Source organism: Sinocyclocheilus grahami, unplaced genomic scaffold (assembly GCF_001515645.1).
Source record: "Sinocyclocheilus grahami isolate Dianchi unplaced genomic scaffold, SAMN03320097.WGS_v1.1 scaffold571.1, whole genome shotgun sequence".
NCBI lineage: Eukaryota > Metazoa > Chordata > Actinopteri > Cypriniformes > Cyprinidae > Sinocyclocheilus > Sinocyclocheilus grahami.
In genome coordinates, this window is record NW_015505750.1 from 439,286 (window position 1) to 462,533 (window position 23,248).

A 23,248-nucleotide genomic window follows, 5' to 3' on the forward strand; every position below is an offset into this window, starting at 1 on the left:
AAAAAAGTGCACTTACCACTTTAACGACAGCCTTAAAAGTCATGTACTGAACATTCCTAGCATGATAAAAAAAAAAAAGATTAATATAAAAACGTGCCCTTATAACAGACCTGTGTAAAACCACAGCAATGCTACAATTTACTATTTACTATGCAATGCCATCCATCATGTCTAGCTGCCCAGACAGACACACGATGCGCAAAACGCCGCATTTGAACAGTCAATAGCAAAAACAGTCTTCTTCAAGATGCTGAACATCTGAGAGTTGGTGTGGTAAGTGAACTGAAGGATAGTGAAAATACCACCATCAGATATGTTGGAAAAGGCCACTTCCTGCTTTTTTGAGGGGAGAAAATTACGTGAAAATGTTATAGATTTTAAATGTCATATACCCCTTATCCTTGAAAATAATAAAACATCATGAAGTTATGAAAGTCAACCTATTTAATATCTTCACAACTGTCAGGATGACCTGCATTTACGTGATTTTTACATGACTTTCATTAAACAAATAGTATGTAATAAATAATCATTAAATAATACTTTTAAAGTATTAATTAAGCATTTAAGCCTATTAGTTAATAAGTTATCTTAACTCTAGTTTTACTTCGATTTCCTCACAACTCTTACCTCTTAACTCTGACAATGGGTCATAACAGTCCTCCTCATTGCCAACAAAGAATCGGTCGCAGTGCAGAAAGTAAGGCCATGCCATTTGGATGGCCTCAAAGGCATGAATACAGCTCTTTTTCATCATCTCACATCGGCACGGCTTCATTATTCTGTTGTCTTGACAACGGGGAGCCAACATTGAGCAGCCCAACAGAAGGATGTCTGGAGAACACTCTCCATTCAGCAACCCATGGATCACACTCAAGAGCAGGTACAGACTGCACCCATCTCTAAATCCTGCCGTGAACAATGGCCCACAATGTTGGGGAGAAAGAACTGCACAAATGCTTCACCTATTCAGCCTATTAGTAATAAATACAGTACCTCCTTACAATAACAGTATGTGACACTCATAATGAGTATTGCTTGTTTGAAGGAATAGTTCAATAGTTCATAGAAAAATTTACCCCAAGATGTAAGTTTGTTGCTTCATAAGAACAGATTTAGAGAAATTTAGCTTTACATCACTTGCTCACCAATGGATCCTCTGCAGTGAATGGGTGCCGTCAGAATGAGAGTCCAAACAGCTGATAAAACAGCTTTTTCACTGGAGGAAACGTTATTATGAATTATAGACTATAAATTTTGTCCAGGAGTAACAGTTCAAAATGCCTTAATTATGTACAGTATTTCTTTCTTACAAACATGCAGATTTTTGCTTCACATTGCTTCACATTGGTGCACTGGAGAATTGTGGATTGTGGATTATTCTGATGCTTTTATCAGCTCTTTGGAGTCTGGACTCATTCTGACAGTTCAGACTCACTGCAGAGGATTCAATGTTGAGCAAGTGATGTAATGATAAATCTCTCTAAAACTGTTCTAATGAAGAAACAAACTCGGGTACATCTTGGCCTGATGGTGAATTTTTAATATATCTATTTAATATACCTTTAATATATCACATGAATAACTGTCATGTGATATATTAAATAATTGCGCCCCCCCCCCCCCTTTGGTAGTCAGTAATCTGACCCAGTATGCATAATCGAATAAAATGAAATACTTACGACTCTCTCCTGCAGGTGTTCTGCATTTTCCTAAAAAAAATAATAATAATATTCACAGAGGATGGTACATCTGCTGAAGTCTGGTGTCTGAAGGCTAGATGGCAGTACAGTACACAGTGGAAAGAAAGACGTCGTTCTGCACGAATATTGCATGACAATTTCAAGCCATCACACACTTTGGTGCGTGCGTTTGTAATAAAGACATTATTTGACCTCTGAGCATTTATATTGCCAATCAAAAGCTTGTGCACACACACACACACGCACACACTCATTCTTTATTATCACTATTTCCATATTTTATATTAATAGTGTTTTAAAAGTTTTTTTTTTAAGGTTTTTTTTTTGCCAATATTTTATACTAACATTTTGAGAATATTTATAACAAATATTTTTGCTTTTTAGTAGGCTAAAGCAACGACCCGATGCCTAGATTACATTTCTGGGCATTCAACCAACCAGCTTCATGAGATGCATCTTGGGATGCTTTTTAAACAGTGTTTGAAAGTGCTGGGAACTTTATTTTTTTTACTTAATAAAGTAAACCATTTTAAAACACTGATTAAAACATATATTAATATGATTGGTGCAGTAAGTAATAATAATAAGAATACTAATTTGTAGTTCTAGTCACAGTTTAGGCTATACTGATCGAAATTTTAGTAGCTAATTTAATTTTAAGCATTTTAAAGCATATTTAAAAATTTATTTATGATCATTAGAAACAAATTCAAAAGAGCGTTCAAATTTTGGACTAAGTAATGTAGATATATTGTAAACGTCTCATGTTTTCCCCCATATAGAATTTCATGAGTTAACTGTATAGCCTACTAAAGTTGGTGCAACACTGAATGAATGTATAACGTTACCTATTGCTGCTTATTCCGGAGTACATCTTGGGACGCTCAAGCATGTCGCCAGTGCGCTTAAAAGTATTAAAAACGTGAGCATTTTGCTGCCCATAAACTGAATGATGTGGCAGTCGCTACGACTACAAAGTTAATCATCTTCCGAAAAGTCCAGAGAAGGGAGAGACTGCACGAGCAGTCGAGCACCGCTGCCAAATAATCAAATTACAGTAAAAAGTTTCTGAGTCTGGGACCAACTGTAGTTACAGATCTTTAGGAATGCCTGACTTCACATTTACCCCCTTTGTGGTAAAGACATATTTCAAAACGCCTTTTTATTTTCTTAATGTGAGTTTCTTGTCATCTTCAAGAATTAAAGTCTACCTATGTGTGGACAGTTCAGTTGCCTGGGCGGTTTTCAGAAAGGCAGGTGTCCACCCTGGCTATATAAAGCCCCACTCTTCACTGTTTAAGACCAAAGTGTAGTACATACATGAGACATTACAGTTTTTTTTTTCAATTGCTAACAAGCATTTACCAATACTTACAGTACTTTTTCTAAACTTTTAAATTTTTTCTCGATTGCTTAAACATATTTCTTGAAATTGTGACTCCTTTTCTCGAAACACAAATCCTTAACTTCTCACTCAATTCCCCATACTTCCTATTTTCAGGTCAAAATGAAGCTCTCCACTTAAAACTATTCAATCTTGCTGAAAAAAAAACTAACTTTGCCCACAGACATGACACACAAGCCCTCAGAAAGACATACCAGTGAGATCAATTCATAACACTGTTGCAAAAACCTTCTTTTGGCAATCAGGTATAATTTTACAGCTCAATGTCTCTTACAGTATACAACATAATTAGAGCACATACATGTTACAGTAAATATAGCAGATACAGTGAAATTCAACAATAAGCTTTGCAGTAAGAAAATATTATTTTCATTACACTGCTGTAAAGAGATCTTACAGTACAGTAGATGAAAAGCACTAGAAAGGAAAAGGTCAAATACCAAAGAATTGCATATGAACACAACAGAATATAGAGTCATCTCTTAGTTCTGCAAAAATACAGTACATGTAAGAAGTACTTGGTTACAAATCAGTTCAGCAGTTATGAGTTTGAGGGTGTACAACTTGTTCTTCAGTATTTACTGTACATATATATAAAAAGTAAAAGTTCTCTAATCTGAAGTACTGCTACTGTTCTGTCATTATATTTTATCTGTAAGTAGTATTGAAAGCCTGAAATTGAACCTTTTGGCCAGCTGACCTCATGCACAAGAACATGATCAACTACAGCTCTGTGTATTTCATCAGGAATGACGAACCCGTCCCCTTCAGTTTTCTTTTCCCCTCCTCTTCCTCTTTGTCTCCCACTAGTAGGATTCATTTTCCAAATCACATAATCAGCTGTGCTCTTGTTCATATCATCCTGAGATTCTGACTGCTGTGTCATCAGTTTTGCTACTTAATGTTCACACATGGATAAATGTGTGCTGTATGAGTTAATATTGTGATTCTTGAGGTAGTTACATTGTGTGTTTGTGTTTTCTAAATGAGAACATGGTTAAACCTGTGCAAAATGATGCCATTCTTGTGTAGAGTTTTGCAGAAAACACTGAGCAAATTGGAGCGTTTGTGAAAACAGGTGAAATGTGTTAAAAGTTTTGAGAAACGTGTCTTTGTTTTAGGAACTGTATGAATGGTTTGGAAAATTGTGCCAAACGAATCAGTTATAGTGCGTTAGCAATCAAGAAAAACTGTAACACAGCAACACACCTACATCACACAATTAGCCAAATAGTTAATTTTCTGGCCAAAACCACATTTTGCTAAATAAATACAAACTCTACATTTCAAAATGCTGAATACGTTTTTCTACATTACTAACTCTATCAAAACACAGCAAACCTGATTCAAAATTGAGTCTTTCGGTCAAAACATTAGCACTACTTTTCTATCCAATAGAAACATATAGTCAATCATAGCAGTGACTGTCAAAATACTTACAGTTTGATGGCTTTACAAAAACTGCATTTCTTGTCATGTTTCAGTTCTACCTGCACATAGACAATATAAAAATCCATTGTTTTTTGTAATTTAGTTACCTTCAACAGAAACCCATTTTACATTTTTAAGTGTTGAATTTGTTCATTCTTGGCAACAGTCTAAAATTCAATGAGTCATTATAGAAAAAAATAAGGGTCCCTATGCAGAAATTCAATTGTAACCTTGATTGAAATTGTTTTAGTGGGTGGGGGTTGGATGTGGATGGTGCCCCATGGTAGCTGATGCCAGTGATCAACAAAAATTCCAACATACAGGGCCTTTGGCTACTATGCAAGCTTGTTTCTGTCACTGCATAAAAAAGTAAAAACGGTAATTGTGACCTTTTTATCTCACAATTTGGACTTCTATTCTTGGAATTGCGAGTTGGAATTGTCTTGCAATTCAGACTTTATCAGAAGAAAAGAAAAAAATTGCAAGAAAAAAAGTCAGAATTGTGAGATAAAAAAGTCACAATTACGCTTTACCCTTTATATTCCATGGCAGAAATAAGCTTTCATAGGTTCCACGTGTGTAAGGGGGTAAACAAACAAACACACATAAAAATGCACAGTCCAGCACACATTCTTACTCCTCTTCCCTACCTATTCTTCTCCATTTTTCTGATCCAACTACTCTCCCAGGCATTATTTTTTCTCCCTGATATTTTCTGTTGTTCTGCATCCACAAAACTGTATCCACAAGACCCAAAGAGGTCTTTTTTACTCTACTGTATGTTGATGTGATAGAAAGAGCATCAACACCTGATTGTTCCTACAACTGAGACTGGAATCAGCTATTTATAAATATTTCAGTGATCTGTTACTTAAAAAAAATGCTTATCAGTTGTTACAATATTTTATATAGAGAGATTTTTTTCAATACTTTTGAGCTGCTGTTGTTGCAAAAGTAGAGGCTTTACACTATATTTAAAGTTTGGAACATTAGGTCTTCATTTCTGTCATGCTGTGTTTAAGCATTTGTAAAAAAAGATAAGAAAGATCCATGATTTCGGTATGGGGTAAGCTTGTGTGAAAAGAACATTAGCATTTTAGAAACGTGTTAATTGACTGAATATTGTGTGAAAACAACATGAATTGTGTTAACGGTATGGTCACAACAGACAGATGTTGTGCTAATTGTGTGTAGAGTTTTGAAAATGTGACTACAGATTGGACAAAGAGATGTTAGCAATTGGAAAAAACTGTAACACAATATAATATGCAAAAAAAGCATGTAAGTTATTTGCGTAAGAATCCGATCATTATTCTTTGGAGCTGTTATAAAGCAAAAAGAAAAAAAGTAGTAGAATTGGAGAACAAAAGTTGTTACTTTTGTTTTCATTTGAACATATTTTATTGTTTGTTGTTAGTACATATGTTATAGCTCAAAGAGCACAGGGGTCAAAGAACAATGCCTGCATTGTGGATGTAGTATGTCTGGGAATGTACTATTTATACACCTGCACATTTTTTATGATTTCATCTTTATGGAATTCCAAACATACACTGTAAAAACTATTAACTTAATGTGTTGAATTAAATTTTAAGAATGACTCAAGCTGACTGTACTTGACTACAGTTTGATGAGGTCAACAGATGAAGATAATACTGAATCAAACAGAAACATAATTTTTAAACTAGGGCTAAATTTCACCTTTCAGCATTACAACACCTTACCAAGACAACACTGGAGTGGCTTTAAGTTTTAATGACCTTGCGGCCCAGCCAAAGGCTGCACTAGGCAGAATAAAGTTCTGAATATTTAATTATTTAATTACATGGGAGATGTAGGTTTGTCTTCATGCTATTTAATGTACTATTATGGTTTGTTTGTTTGTTTGATGTGTATGTGTGTGTATGTTTATGTGGTTTATGAGGACACAAATTTGTATAATAACATGGGTATGACATAGGTATTACAACGAGAAGGTGATTTATGAGGACATTTTCAGTGTCCCCGTAATTCAAAAGGCTAATAAATAATTCAGAATGAGTTTTTTTGAAAATCTAAAAATGCAGAATGTTTCCTGTGAGGGGTAGGTTTAGGGGTAGGGTTGGTGTAAGGCAATAGAAAATACGGTTTGTACAGTATAAAAACCATTACGCCTATGGAGAGTCCCCATAAACCATAAAAACAAACCTGTGTGTGCTTGTGCGTGTGTGTGTGTGTGTGTGTGTGGTCCTGTTATTCCTTACATTATGGGGACCAAGTGTCCCCACAAGGATAGTAATATCAGTCATTTTTGGCAGCTTAGAAATCATACAGAATTAAGTTTTATGAAAATCTAAAAATGCAGAAACTTTTCTCTGAGGGGTAGGTTTTAGGGGTAGGGTTAGTGTAAGTGTCCCCTCAATAAAAATATTGAGATAGGACCGAAAGGGCACTTTAGCACTGAATCAACCTAAATCCATTCATTTTCAACAAAACTAAATGTTATGGGTTAAATCGGGTAGAAATAGCTCTTTGTGCAGGTCATCACTTTTTACAATGATAAATACCTATACAAATCTTACTCTTCTACTATAATTTTATTTCAGAATGTACATTATAATACACATTACAATACTATGTTGTGAATAAAGAGTCATACATTTATAACAGAGTGTGCAAAACTTCATGGTGATCCAGTGATTGGCAAACGTTTTGAACTTTATAAGGTTTTAACAGAGAGAAATGACACACTGTAAGCCATTATTTCAGAAATTATAGGCAGTTTGGTGTGCCATTTAGCCACTGACTAACCAAACCACTGCTGAGCACATATTTCTGAAGGTGTCAGTTGTCAGCCTTTTTCACCTGCTCTAGTGACAGTTATCTTCCATCAGCTTGTTAACCCTTTGTGAGTAGCATTCATTTTCCATGCATGAGGGACTGCTGTGACCAGAAAGTGTGTTCCGTCCCAAAATCCTGTTGCAAACTCCAAAAAGGGCCTTTTTATATTGTTGCCGTAAGAGGGAGTAGACGAAAGGGTCAGAGGCAGCTTTGCTGTACACTAAGCACTTGCTCATGATCCCCCAATAATGGTCGATTTTTACTGAAGGAGACAGTTCAGTCATTCTAGGAGAAAAGAATGATCTATATTATTATAGAAACATTTAATATGGCATTTGTATTTAAGAAATAGACGATTCATGGCCATGTTGTAAACAAATTACTATAAATTAATGTTTTCTGGCACGCAGTGTAGTAGTCGAATTAATATAGAGGTTTATTTAATAATTCAATTACATAATCGGGCCTACTTGCAACAAACTGTATTATTATTATTATTATTATTATTTTACAGGGCAGTAACAGTGTAAATGTTCAATATCTTTATCGTATTCCTTGCTTTACGGTATATATGTAAATATACAGAAACTGGCTTTCAAAAATAACCCACTCTGAGAAATATACCTAGCCCCAGTCTACCTTGTACTGTTATACATATAAACACTTACTACTGCGATTGAATTACCATAATATCTGTTTCCATAGACACTAAATCATGTCATATGTAAAAATGTTTTATAATTATGTATTATTATCTCTCAGAGAAATATTTACTGAAGTAAAAAAAATGTGACTACTGTACTACTGTAGACATAAACACTTATTATTGTAATATCTGTTCTCGCAGGTAGCGAGATGTCAAAAGTATGTGCAAAATTTTTCGAATATTTATCATTATTATTCTATTACTTGTATTATCTTATGCTCTCCATTCCACTAAAATGAATTGTAATAATGTAATACCGTGTTATGACATAGGGGGCGAAGCACAGGACGAACGACCCGATGAATATGCCGATTTTCTTGGTGGCCCTCTGTCTCCTTTTCCTCTGCTCCAGTAAGCACCGTTGTTTCACACTAAAAAGTTTCAAAGAACAAGTCACGAATACACATGCTTATAATATGTCAAGTAAAATACTGTAATGTTTACTTCATAATGTTTTACATGTACCTTGGGTGAATGTCGACAAGTAGTAAAAGCGTCTGCACCGTTATAACATCTATCCTCTTACAATGGAAGCGCGCCACTTGTAGCACTTTCAGGTAGGTAAAGCAAAGGATGAAAAGCGAGAGGGCGAAAGTACATGCGTGGAACACCGCGGTGAACACCATGAAGTGAACACGGCTCTCAGCATCTTCTCTCAGGTGCAAGGTGCATGACGCGTACGCGGGACTGTAGTCGACCCAGGACAGCAGGACACTAGTGAGCGAGAATGCGAGCGAGTGAAGCCAAGCATAGCTGACCATTAGTGCGGCATTCTTGAGTCTCATTTTGCTGGAATAAGTCAAAGGGAAAACCACGGCTATCCAGCGGTCAATGCTGAGAGCTGCCATGCTCAACATTGTGTTGGTAGTCAGGAAAGTATCCATAAAACTCACTGTATAACAAAAGTGGTCGCCAAAAGGCTTTTGGTGTTTTACGACCCCAAGTAGGGTAGAAGGCATGTTGAGAACAGCGATGAAGATGTTGCAGAATGAGAGGTTCATGATGAAGATCCCCGGCACCTGTGAACGAACTTGTGCGCTGCAGGTGAAACATAGTAACACTAGCAAGTTCGCCACGAGTGACACAACTGCAATCACAACGATGAGCGACTCTAGAAATATATCCAACAAGTTCATGTTCCTGTCCAATGTCAATAGCTGCTTTGTTGTGAGTTTTTGTCCGTGATCTCTCTTTGGGTCCTCGGTGGCTCACCAATGCTGCTTTCCATTCTGCTTTGGTAAAAATGAACGCCGTTAAGTATCGGTCATTGTCGAGGAGTGCTGTCCAGTGTGCTGAAAAGACCTTTAACGGACTTGATTATCATCACCTCAATTGAACTGAATCCCGTCGTCCGCATCTACGGAGTTAAAATCTTAATCTTTGTATGATTTTAAATTAGGCACCGTAATACAACACGTTCGACAGTAGAAGGTGAAGAGAGAGAGAGCGCAGTCGGTGCGCGTACGTGCTCATGCGTATTAGAATTCTCTGAGCGCTCCCGGCTCACGTGCAGCCAGTTTATTGCATGTGACGTTTGCTTGACAAATTGCAGTTTGGCCAGTGGGAGAGATTGTCGATGGAAGATATGAGTTATTTTAAGCCCAAGGAAGTTGCAAACTCTGTTCAAAAGTAAACGAATTCATGTTATACAGTTGGGCTCTGTGACGGCTTTCAAAAATAAAAATAAAATAAAAAGAATATCCCAGAGCTTACAGAAGCTTGATTATATACACAATAGCGAGAGTAAAAGCATCACAAGTAATGGGCACGACTCCAGCCCATCAGTTAACGTCTTGTGAAGCAAAAATCTATGTAACTGTAAAAAACAAATCCATCATTAAAGTGGTTTAACTTTGCCTTCGCTTCTGGCCAAAATACCAGTCCATATATTCCATAATAATGCTTCCTCCACTGATAAAGTCCATCCCCTGTTGTCCTCTCACATCAAAAGTCACCAATTTATTTGTTTATAACTGTTTTCACTTGTAAACAGTGATTGATATGTGCATATTTCTCTCCTCATTCAGATGGGAAGCAGCGGTTTTAAATTAAAAACGTCTTACAATGGATTTGTTTATTACAAACACACAGCTTTTCACTTCACAAGATGTTAGTTGATCTATTTGATTCATGTGGATTATTGTGATGTTTTTATCAGCTGTTTGAACTCTCATTCTGATGGCACCCATTCACTGCAGAGGATCCATTGGTGAGCAAGTGATGTAATGCTACATTTCTTTAAATCTGTTCCGAAGAAGAAACAAAATAATCTACATCTTGGATGGCCAGAGAGTGAGTACATTTTTTAATTTTTAACTATTGCTTTTAACAGTCTGGTACCTAATAAAATGGAAATAAACAGCTAAAATTAGCCACTGATCAGTCAAAGATTGAGAGATAGACCTACTGTAATTTTTATATTGCATATTGTATCACACCATCATGACTCAAGTAAATAGTACAGTAAAGACTTTTTTTATATATGTACACAACATTTTCCATTTCCTTTTGCATTTCTTTCTTTCCTGGGAGAACAAATGTGAAACACCTGTTTATTTTATACGCATATGCAAATACACACACGACTGCCCTCAACAGGTAAAGCCAGGGCTATTTTTTCATCATCACCATGGCAACTTGTAAAGTTATTTTGGACTCTTTCTTTTTCCATCTTTGAGGTTTTTTCGCTCCTTCTTCTTTAATCATCAAGGACTTTTTTTGAAACACATCTGCCATTGTAGTATTTTGCGGCTGCTGGTGTGTGTACTATAGTGTACAATGGGACTAAATATTCCTCTGAAGGATTTTCTTTCTTGTAGCAAAATGACCATTGAAGATTTAAAGATTTAAAGAAATGTCTCTCAGTATTCATTGAAAACTGAGAGAAAACCAGTGTCTGACTCTACTTAGTTAAACTACAAATCACATAAACAAAAACTGCTATGTTTGCAGGTGACTTTTGCGAAATACATCCAAAACTAAAGTTATAATCTCAGTTTGGTTAAATTACCTTACATCAGATACATTCAGTGTCTGTCTTCTTCTGTTAACATAACTTCTGTTATGTTTTAAGATGATTTCAAATAAGAGTCCTCTGTATTCAGAGCCAGGTGGTGGTGATGATGATGATGACCGTGCGGTGCAGGTTAAAGACTCACTGTAAAAAATGACCGTGAAGATTCCTCTGAAGGATTTTCTTTCTTGTAGCAAAATGGCCATTGAAGATTTAAAGATTTAAAGAAATGTCTCTCAGTATTCATTGAATACTGAGAGAAAACCAGTGTCTGACTCTACTTAGTTAAACTACAAATCACATAAACAAAAACTGCTATGTTTGCAAGTGACTTTTGCGAAATACATCCAAAGCTAAAGTTATAATCTCAGTTTGGTTAAATTACCTTAGTGGTGCTGATGATGAATTGCCAGGTGGTGGTGATGATGATGATGACCGTGCGGTGCAGGTTAAAGACTCACTGTAAAAAATGACCGTGAATTTAACGGTAAAAGACTGTAAAAATGCTACAGTAAAAACCTGTTAAATGGTTAACGGTAAATTCCCCTACTATATACAGTGAAAAACTGTCATTTAAACGTAGCTTTGGTAACATAACATGGTGTAATCATACTGCATATTATATTATGTTGTGACACAGAATACAACTGAAAAATGTCTCTGTTGTGATTAAATTGGTGGGGAAAAACAAATAAAACAGATTACAGCACTATGTTCAGAAGTTCAGACACTGAGATAATAGGTGTAATGCTCTCGTGATATATTTAGCTATTTGCTCTGATCATAGTTATTTTACAGTATGTTGATGGAAAACCTCTTTAGAGTGCAGAGGAAGTGCCCTGTGGTAAAGAAGGAAACCTTTTTGTGTTCACATGTTCAGACCCTGGGAGGACGTTACGCAATAAAGTGCTGATGCCAGAGCCACTTAAGATGTCAACAGTCAGGGCATACCTTGGCCTTTCTTTCCCTCTCTATTTTCATATATATAATAAGAGAGAGAGATTACATAACAGGATGTCTAGAAGTCAGGATGCGGTTGTTTATTTTGCATATGGAGGTGTACTGTACTGTACACTGTGAGCCAGAAAACGGAATCACATCCACATGGACACCTCTAGCCATTTTTTCTGCACACAAAAGTTTTGTTTAATAAACATTATTGTGGGGAATTTACCTTACCGTACCTTTCTGCAGTTACATTAAGAAAAATATAGTATGTCTAACAAGCCATTTTCCCCATGACAACTGCTGGTTGGTTCCCACAATAGTGATTTCAGATTTTACCATCCTTGTGGGAATAGTAATGTAGGAAAACATGACACACACACACCATATTGTCATTTATTGCATCAACAACAGTAATAAACCTACATTTGGTCTGATCTAGGATCACATCTGATGCTATATTTATGTCTTTCTCAAATTAAGCGGCCTAATAAAATGTCATAGAATCAACAGACTGTAAGCTGTATCTAACCAAAGTAAACCATGACTTCCAATATTACACCCCATATTTATCAAAGGTACGATAAGAATACTATAATTATGTTTGAATTTACTGTAAACAGACTTTCATTTTCTTTGTATATTAAAAGCAAGTAATGTAAATTTACATGAAAACACATATAAGAACAAGAGTAGAAGAGGAAGAGAAGACTGGTGGTTCTGCTATTGCTTCAGTTATTTTAATAGGATAAGACAGGTTGACCATCCACCCCCTTCAGCTTCCCTGCGCCACAGGCACACGCACAGCAGGCTGGCTAGCATTTGAAAAAGATCAAACTCTTTTCATCTATGTATAGATGTAAAAGAATTCACTTTCAGTTATGATCAACAGCCATAATGTTTTTTCCCCAAGAACATTAAAAGATATTGGACTAGTTCATTTAGTAATGTTGTAAATGGCCTGAATATATATAAATATAGTAAATGAAATGGGCATTGTAATGTGAATTTGCAAATACAAACTGAATCTCTGTGGAATGATTCTACTGTACACTCTTAAAAATAAAGTTTTTTAGAAAATCTTTTTTGGGTTCAACAAAAAATACATTTAATTACACATTTTTTCCCTTAGTGTAAATATCATTTTAATAATCTGAAGAACCCTTTGCCACTTTAAATAGCCTATTGTGTAATCAAAGGTTGCTGCCAATAAAGAACCTGTTATTTTTAAAAGTGTATATACTGTATATTTTAAATGTACTGGATTTTCCTTATCGAATACTGAAATCTGAAAATATAGGTACACAAAGCACTTAAATGCACATGCTTTTTCCTCTGCACTGCAGGCTTTAGTAAATAATTCACTAAAACTCCTGTCACTGAAAGTTCAGCTGAGTATAGAACTGGGCTCATTGCATGCAGTTCTAGTTGTTCTTCTGTGTGATGTCACGTGTGTAGGCATGTTTACTCAATCATATCAATGTGTAATTGTCTTTTAAAGATTAAATATTAATGGGATGTTTTAGTTTAAAATGCATTAACTCCATAATTTTCCCTGTCCAGTTTGGGGAAGTTTAAGGCAAGGATGGGAAACAGTTTCCTCTGTTCCTATAAAAGGGTTGCACCTGTATTGTTCATCACATGTCATATTTATTGGACACTCTAAAGAGCATCTTTCCCACAGACACCACTAGCACTATTATCACAACAAACCCAATATCTCACAACACTCAGACAAAAATATCAGGTCATAAAATGTAAAGAAAGAGGCAATAAAAACATTCCATAAATTATTCAAGAGACAACTTCTGTCACTAACTGATAGTGTAAGCATCTATATGTTGTACTACATGTTTTTCTCAGGAAAACTGCTTTGTTTGCATTTCTTATCTTGCTTGCTACATAATGTTGTGGGTGCTGATTAACATCTTGTGTGACTATGGTGGCTGAAAACACCTCCAGATGGTTTGTGCCTGAAAGATGAGGCTGATCCTCTGAGGGTAAGTTCGCAAGAATAATGTTGATGAAATAACACAAAATAAGATTTAATCACACGGAGTGAAAGTGGACCCAGAGCCAGGCTAGCCTGAAGTAAAATATGCTACTCCTACACAAAAATCCCATTCATTTTCCAGCTTCTCAAACACTCTGGGGTTTGAAGGAGTTCACTGCTGTGAGTGATGGGTGTGGGTGTGGCAACTTGTTACACTAAAATGACTGGAATTTTAGTTTTGTAATGAGCTTGTTTTCCCTTTTGATTTAATGGGCTTTCCAATTGTGTGTGTGTGTGTGTGTGGTCCTGGTATTCTTTATATTATGTATTATGTATACCAAATGTCCCCACAAGTATAGTAATACCAGTACATTTTGTCCTTGTGAGGAGATTTTTTTTTTATGGTCCCCACGAGGAAACAAGCTCATAAATCAAACAGGATTAAGTTTTTTGAAGATCTAAAAATGCAGAAAGTTTTGTGTGAGGTGAAGGTTTAGAGGTAGTGTAAGGGGATAGAAAGTATATAAAAACCATTACGTCTATGTAATGTCCCCATAAAACATGGAAACCCCAGCATTTTTTATTAGCTTAATTACAGCAATCCTACACTTACAGTTACTTTAACAACTATATGTTTACAACAGCGAGTTCATTTATATTTACTTGGACTCTTAATTCAATCCGTGTGACTAAGTCATTCTTACCCAGCCTGTAAACCATCTCTCCTTTTGTTTTTACAAGCCACTTAGCTTCATTTTGCATTGTTTATAATGGATTGTGTAAGCCCCCCAGTATTGAATTTATTGCAAACAGCACCTCTGTAATCAGTACTGGCTCCACAGGATTATCACAGTACTCCATAGTCTCCGATACTTACAGTCCACATACAATAATGCACCATACAGAGAGGATGTATTGGAATCAAGAAGTTAGAATGTATTTTGAAGATTGTTGGTAAACAAACCGTTTTGGTTCCCATTGACTTACATTGTATTTCTTGTCCATACTGAAACATGGGAGCTGAAACTGTTTGGTTACCAACAGTCTTCAAAATATCTTCTTTGTGTTCTGGTTTGGAACAACATAAGGGGATAATGATTTTCATTTTCTGGGTGCACTAACCCTTTAATAGGCACTGCAGCTTTTAAGCTTCAAAAACAAAATAAAAAAGACACAAAAGCACCATAAATATCAGATCAGGTTTTAGAAACAAAATGTGCAAATTGTACTGTATAGGCCGAAGTTGCTATTCACTAATAATCTTAGTTGAGAACCAGTTCAGTCCAATTTTAAATGAATCATTCAGACTGTATTGCATCAATTGATTCATTAAAAAGTATTTGAAATGTTCTTCACAAAAAGTTATTGTAAATTTTCAGAAAACATGGAAAGTACATGTCATATGGACCTTTTTCAAGCTGCAAAGACCCCATATTGAGGTCAATGATATTGTTTTTACAGAATTTGGTCAAACTTTAAGGTTTCACACTCTAAAAAATAAAAGGTCTTAATTGGCATCAATGGTTCCATTAAGAACCTATAACGTCCATGGAATCCATGGGAAAAGGTACTTTAGGTTATTAAAATGTTCTTCACACTATGAAAATATGGTTCTTTGTAGAACTGTTCACTTAAAGGTTCTTTGGGCAACCGAAATTGAATCTTCTATGGTATCACTGCAAAATTCCTCTTTTGGAACTTTATTTAACTTATTTTTAAGAGTGCTGTGAACATGAATCACAAATAAACAATATTTCTGCAACATTAATACACCTTAATGTTAATTTCTACATTAACTAATACCTTTTTTTAAATCAAAAGTTTATCTGTTAACATTAGTTAGCACACTGTGAACTAACATATGTTGAGAAAGGTTAATAAATGCTGTAAAATATTGATCATAGAGCATATTGATAACTAATGCATTAACTAAAGTACATTTTTATTGTACCTACATGAAACTAAAAATGTTTGATTTTATTTCCATTTAATGAATTAGTAAAATTAAAATTGATTGAAAATAATTCATTCATTCAATTGAATGAACCTGAATTTGAGGTATTAATTAAGCCAATGATTTTCTATGTGATTATTTGCTTTGATTTTACTTAAAGGGGTCATATGATGCGATTTCGCGTGCTTGCGGTGTTCGGCCAATCACAATGCACTGGGTCAGCTGGCCAATCAGAGCAGACTGCGCTTGTCGGAAGGAGGGACTTTGTAGAAAACTAAGCGTTTGAGAGAGGCGGGGCATAGAGGACCTACAATAATGTACAGTATTTGAAAAATAATGTTTTTTTTTTACATTAAAGCATGTCAACATATTCTGTTACACCAAATACACAAAATAATAGTGTTTTGCGCATAGTGTGTCTGTGTGTGTGTGTGTGTGTGTACGCGAGAGAGCGAGAGAGCGAGCGAGCGAGAGAGAGAGAGACATCACAGTGGAGTCAGCTGTCTTAACCGTGGCTTGTGTGCTGCAAACACATATTCATCACTGTGTCTGTCACAAGACTCTGTTCCCCTTTCGGACTCTGTATTTACATTTATTTTGAAAGATGAAGCTCGCGATTATGGTAAGGGGCCGTTACATTTCCGACGAGTGCTTGCGGTGTTCGGCCAATCACAATGCACTGGGTCAAGTTTGTTTTGTGATTCGGCCCGAATCAGTTTTTAAAGTGTTTATGAAAAATCACTTACTCTGCCTTTAAGGCTGATTTATACTTCTGCGTCGGACCTAGACCGTAGCTTACGCAAAGACGCACACCCATACGCACCCCATTTGCACCTCTCCAAAAATCTAACAGCGCGTCAATTCTATGCAGACCGCAAGCGCTGTGATTGACCCCTCCCTCCATATGTACTTGAGTTTTGTGTGTGTTTATGTGCACTTTAATATATTTTAATGTTACACCTTCTTATATTAAATAAAACAAAGCAAAGAACAAGTGTCTTATCATTTATTATACTACATAGCATTATACACCAGTAGTTGTCCGCAACAAACAATGTTGATCCTTGTGCAGATTGAAAGAATGCCATCATCTCCTATTCCGTTGTTATCTCCTTTTTGTAGTTTTAAATGATGATTTGATATTTATTTGCCGCCGTCACGGCTATAATGCTTCTCCGACGAGCCGCTTCTTCTTCGGCTTTTGCCGTGGTACTGCGGGTTACACCAGCAACATGCCCGTGGACACTGCTGACTAGCGGTTTGCATGTGTACTGCACGTTGACGCGGACAACGACGCAGAAGTATAAATGAAAACTGACGCATAGCCTACGGCGTAGGTCCGACGCAGAAGTATAAATCAGCCTTTAGCATGCCAAATATAACACGGGCATCTACGCTTCTCTCAGATCCCGTCTTTGATAACAGTACGGGATTGTCACTCAAATGAATGATTTCGGGCATTTTCCCACGATTTCCACAAAACTGTGGCGAGTGAAAATCGGGGGTTAAATCATCATATTTACGTCATATTTACCTGTCAACATTTGGGTACCAAAATACGGAGAAGGGTATAACTGTAGCCCGGAGATCTCCAAATGGGGGCGGGAACTCCAAAACGGGGTGGGAGCTCCAAAATAGGGCGTGGCTTCCTCCCATTGACAGCCAGGCACAGACACGCATGCGCAATTTTCCCCCCCAATCCACTTCAGTGCAAACTCTGCCCCACAGCAGATTCTAAAGATTTTATTGGTTGTGCCAATTAAAGTGTTGATTTCCTACACTATGCTACAAAAAATGCTAACCCCTAAACCTACCCCACATCTGACCCTAACCTTAACCAGTGAGATTGACTGTATGGCGGGATTGGCGCTGAATAGCGTGGTAAAGAAAGTTGCAGTTCAGGAGATAAACAGTTAATAAGATTATGCGATATGAGATCGTTTTGTAACTCCCCAACCGGACCTCACCGGACAATGGCACCTTTTTAGTTACACCCAGCGTCTCTACCCCCTCCTAACCTGCGAATTTCGAGCCCCGGGACGCCCCAGTTGCTTAGAAAAAAGCGATAGAGTGAAATCTTTCCCCTGCACTGAGCGGGAGAGCTTGTGGGTGATTCCCGTTTACATCATGAAGCAGAGGTTTAAACTCCGGTCCAAACACCACTGGCCACGAGCTTTGGGCTCTGCTCTCACGGAGAATATTTACTTATATAGCATATTTTATTTTAGATGAACTAGAGACAATGTTACATTTATAAAGTTTTATTTTGAAATGTAAGTCAATAACAATTGGCCGGAGCCAGAGCCAATGGTGAAAGTCTTTGCGTGAGGAGACCACGCCCCATTTTGGAGGTTCTGCCCACTTTTGGAGTTCACGCCCCATTTCGGAGATATCCGGTCTGCAGTTATACCTACTTGGAAATACGGGAAAGGGGGTGGGGGTATGGGGGGGTGGAGTCAAATGTAACCATTTTTATATTATATTATATTATTTTAATATTAATTTAAACAATTATCAAACAATTATGTTCATTTAGTATATGAATATATGAACACAAATATATCTTAGTGTAAGCTATATCTTTAGAGTTTTATAATTCATTATCTTCTTGTGAATCTGCGCAGTTCACATTTATAACTGCATGTTTTCTGCATGAAAATAAGGGTCGTTTTTGGCTTTGGTCTAAACAAACCAATAATATCCAGCTGCAGACCCGCAGCCTCACACGTTTCAGGACACACGATCCAGGCCGGAAGTAAGGCGAACCATATATGGTTAACGGTGGATCTGTCGCAGTTTTGTAGTGCAATTTTCTTTTGTTAGATGTAATATGAGCTATCCCAAGAATTTTGTTAGGATTTACAATATTTAATAATACAAAAAATACTAAAAAAATATATTAAAAAACAATTTTATTTTTTAAATTGATATTCATTTTGATCAATCTAGTAAACTGTAACAAAATTTTGACTGTAGGTTATGATGAGATATTTAGGTCATGTTTGATCAATTTTAATCCCATTTTTTCATGCCATTCAACTAAAAAAAATCTCCATGTCTTCCCTGAATGAAAAATTCAATGTGAATGGGTCTCTGCAATCTTCCACATCTTTGATGAGATTTTGGAGGGCCTTTTCCTTGTCATCCTCTTCCATTCTGAGGAAAAGAGGCTCTTCCACAGGGCCCCTGAACACATGTCTATTGGCATGTATCCATTTTACAGCCAGTTTCATGTGTTTGATTATTGTGAGCTCCTTTATTACAAAATGGTAAAGAATAATAAAATGTTACTATTTCATATAAATTACACATTTGCAACAACACACATTTACTGACAAATACCTCACTGCTGCTGGGTGTAGCTTGTTCTTCATGTAGCTCTAGTGTCTTCTAGAGGTTTTCTGTCCTGTAACATTTTTTGGTTGATTTTTTCTATTAGTCTGGGATAGGGTGCAAGGTAGTGTGAACTGTAGGGAAATAAGGAAATACCTTTCTGGGACAACTCCAAAGTTCTCCAAAAGAATTAGTGCCCACCATCTCCTGATTTTTGGAAAGTCATGCTTTAAGACAGAAATACAGAGAAATCTTATAAATATCAAAACAGCATGAAATCCAATTGCTTGTGCTCCTAATTACTTACAGATGTAAAGTCAAAGGGGGCTCCCAACACAACGTGTAGAGCATACTAAAAAAAAACAGCAAAATTTAAGAAAAAGTCAAATCATAATTAAAATGTGGCAAAATGAGTTTGAAAGATGAAAGATAGCAATGCCATTGTTTAGGGATCCCAGAAGAAACAAACTGATACTGTCAATCCATTAAATTGGAAGGCAAACATTAGTTTATTTATAGCAAAACATGATTTGCCTTACCATCAACAAATAAATCATTACATTAGTAAAGTACTTAACTATACTACAACACATTAATAAAACAACTCAAGATACCCATACTATCATAGACAACTGCCTTGCTGGAATGGCTCTGCAGATGCAATTTTAATTTGTCCAGTCTGGTTGGCTTAAATGTCCGGCAGAAAGGGCAATGATAAAGGCTGCAACAGTTTTGGCACTGTTGGGGCTGAGGTAATTCTTTACCTCTCTGAATTGTAGTATGTCTCTACAGGAGATCAAATGAAAAATTGCATAACACACGTTCTCTGTTATTTGAAAAAGTCAATAACAAACTTACAATGCTCTAGAATAGCATAAAATAAACCAACAAACAATGAAACTAATAGAATTATAAGAAAGCATTCAATATATCAAAAAGTAATAAATTCAATTCTTTATCGCAAAGCCCATTTACAACAAACAACCTAAAACGTAATCAAACTGTCCGCAGAAAAGTCCCGAAAATGGTAAAGGATGACAACAATTCAAAGCCTCAGAAATAAAACGTGAAAGGCATGCACATAAACAGTATTTATAACATAAACATTGAACTTTTAAACGAATTTTTCATCACAAAATGAATCCGCCATGTTGTTACGGTTTACTAACTCCGCCCCTCACTTCCGGCCTGGATCGTGTGGTCTGGATTGTGTGTCCTGAAACGTGTGGGGCTGCCGGGCTGCAGCTGGATATATCGGGCTTATTGAAAAATGCACATTCATTCTCTGCCAGCAGGTGGCGCTTTTCGACAGGAGTATAGCCGTTTCCCCGGTAACCGCAGTAAACAAAGCAATGCAGCGCCTGACTTTGAAACTCGCAGCGCTCATATTTAATCAATGAAACCATAGCCTTTTGAAGTGTAAGCTGTAATGCCAAATATATGAGGGGCATCTGCGCTTCTCTCAGATCCCGTCTTTGATAACACACATTAGTACGCCATTGTTACTCACGTGAATGATTTCGGGCATTTTCCCACGATTTCCACAAGTTCGGTAAAGTTGGCAAGATATTCACAGATTCGACTTTTCCGGATTAATAACTCGCGAGCAAAACGTCTCTACTACACAAATTACACCTCTTTTCTTTCGCAGTGAAAACGAGCTACAAGCGACTTTTCCCTCAAAACAACCTTTCCCCCGCTCTGTACAAAACACGTCCGAAGGGACCGTCTGCAAAGTGCAAAACGCGAACAATGTTACTAATAAAATACTCAATAACTTCACAGTAACACGCTGTAGTGTCACCAGATTCAGTTCACACATCACTGCTCTCCTGCTGGTTATACTACAACACTCATTTTAGAAAATAATTGCTTTGGCACATTTTTTTATGATTTTTCTGTCTGGAATAGATGTCATGTCTGCTCTATAAGTATATGCATTCTCTCACGCACAAAAGCAATATGAAAGACACTTACAGTAGAATTAATTATTATTAATAAAAATATTGTCCCTCTAAGATATTCTAGCAAGTTAGATGTTTATCTTATGTCATTTTATTATTTTCTCGCTCAAACACAGTTTCTAGTCACTAGCCATTCAGACGCGACCGGCACAGCATCAGAGCGATATGATTGGCCGAAGCGCTTGTCAATCATCGCCGTTACCGCCCCTATCCCATGATGCTTCACTGAAGAATATCTTCATACACAGCTGTTCTAAGATAATTTAGCGTGTTAAACAGAAAATACATGTATAATCGTGTCCAAATGATCATACAGTATTACGTGACTCGAGGGATTGTGTAGCACACTGAATCTGATCGCTGTTTGTCAGAGCTCATGAATGTGTGTTGTTACCGTCGCTGAGACGCCCGAGTCCACAAATCTAATATTCAGGCAGAAAACTATTAGTTTAAAAAGGGCATCTGCTATAAGTGGTATACCTGCGGAAAAGTTTCTTAGACGCAGTTACGGAATCAATATCAAGAGATTTCGGATGCATAATTTTTACACCCGAGACAGTTAATGACTTTAGATCTTGGCGCCTCAATATTCCGGTAAAAGTGAAGTTATTACAACCATGTTTAGCTAAAGTTCAGCAGAGCATAAATTCCAATTCAATTTAATTAATAGCTAAAAATGTAGGCGATGGTTAAACAAATAAAACTATACACAGAGAGAATGACTTTGCGTTAAATCAACGGGTGGATAAATATTTGCAACACTGGGAAAATGGACTGTTATTTCTTCATGAGATGTTTCAGCTGTAAACAAGACGAAAAATATTGATCGAGGACATTTTTGTCCTTTTGTTTGCAAACCTCTGGTGGAAAAACAACTCTGGCTCTCACAACCAACGTGAAAAAGACTAGAATAAACAAAAGAAAGTAGATACAGCGAGCTGGGGCCCGTTCTTCGTACGCTGCTAACTCAGTTAGCTGGATTTGACTGGTGATGATTGGGCGTGATCTTGGATTGTTTGGTTCTTCGAAGCTCATCCCGGAGTTGCTGTCATAGCAACAGGTTCATAAGCTTATTTCATGTAAACAGGATTAGATTGCATCTTTTTAAGCAGAACGGATACTTAAAATCTGTCCGCTACCACCGCTACTTTATTACAAGAGTATCCTACTAATCCAGAGACAATCATTTAAAATAATAATCATTTAAAAATTAATTTAAAGATAATATAATAATGTTGTGTAGTCTTTAATACTAGAGGCACAGCCAGTTTTACTCACTGAAAGATGTATTCGTCATAAAAGTATTACTTATTATTATAGAATAATTGTATTCGAGTCTTACACATGCTGTACAGATAATGTAGAGTCGTGCGTGAATTTGAGTGCTGACAGATATTATGGGAGAGGCTTGATGGAGCTGCAGGAGATGCAGATAACATGATCCTGACCCTTAAGAAACTTTAAATAATGCTGTCACGTGACAAATCTAAAAAAAAAAAGAAAGAAAATAAAATGAAAACACATTTCATTTATCTATTATAACATTTATGCAGTTTTGTTCGCTTGGCTGTTTCTTTATAAAAGTCCAGAAATTTGTCACGTTTTTCGTCAGGTGTCTGTTTTAATTATATGATGTCATTACGTTGCTGTCTTGCCGCAGCCAATCGCTGCACTGCTGATCGTGGTTTCGAGTATCGATACATAGCCCCTTTTAAACCAACCCATGAACTCAATCCAGCCATACTAATCAACAACAACAGGTGCGTTGGAAGAACCGAATTAGCCAGATCCCGATTAGCGCGATGATATCGTCTTGGATGTGACTTTCATCTCGGATGTAGTAATAAGCGACGTACGAACAGTGTTGGGGGTAACGCGAGTTACGTAATCAGATTACTTTTTTCAAGTAACTAGTAAAGTAACGCATTACTTTTTAATTTACAAGAGAATATCTGAGTTACTTTTTCAAATAAGTAACGCA

The 23,248-nt window shown here is 36.6% G+C and overlaps 1 protein-coding gene and 1 long non-coding RNA gene across 2 annotated transcripts; both read right to left on the reverse strand.

The window, feature by feature from the left end:
• Window positions 1-7,202: 7,202 nt before the first annotated feature.
• LOC107556530 (G-protein coupled receptor 26-like) lies at window positions 7,203-9,524 on the reverse strand. Its single transcript, XM_016239670.1, has 3 exons — window positions 8,531-9,524; window positions 8,323-8,436; window positions 7,203-7,644 (listed from the first exon to the last, which is right to left on the reverse strand). The coding sequence occupies exons 1-3, from the start codon at window positions 9,199-9,201 to the stop codon at window positions 7,389-7,391; spliced, it is 1,041 nt and encodes a 346-aa protein (XP_016095156.1). The 5' UTR covers window positions 9,202-9,524; the 3' UTR covers window positions 7,203-7,388.
• A 9,523-nt stretch (window positions 9,525-19,047) lies between these two features.
• On the reverse strand, window positions 19,048-19,708 carry LOC107556531 (uncharacterized). The gene is made up of 4 exons (XR_001605288.1): window positions 19,611-19,708; window positions 19,460-19,530; window positions 19,313-19,376; window positions 19,048-19,224 (listed from the first exon to the last, which is right to left on the reverse strand). It is a non-coding gene; the product is annotated as an uncharacterized lncRNA (long non-coding RNA).
• Between the last annotated feature and the right edge of the window lie 3,540 nt (window positions 19,709-23,248).

Bases quoted from the DNA above. Each gene is read 5' to 3' on its own strand.
- LOC107556530 (XM_016239670.1), bottom strand. From the start codon at position 9,201: ATGAACTTGTTGGATATATTTCTAGAGTCGCTCATCGTTGTGATTGCA. The intron at 8,437-8,530 runs GTACATGTAAAA...GAAACTTTTTAG, and splicing joins CTTGTCGACATTCACCCAAG to TGTGAAACAACGGTGCTTAC. The intron at 7,645-8,322 runs GTATTACATTAT...CTTTTCTCCTAG, and splicing joins GCCCCCTATGTCATAACACG to AATGACTGAACTGTCTCCTT.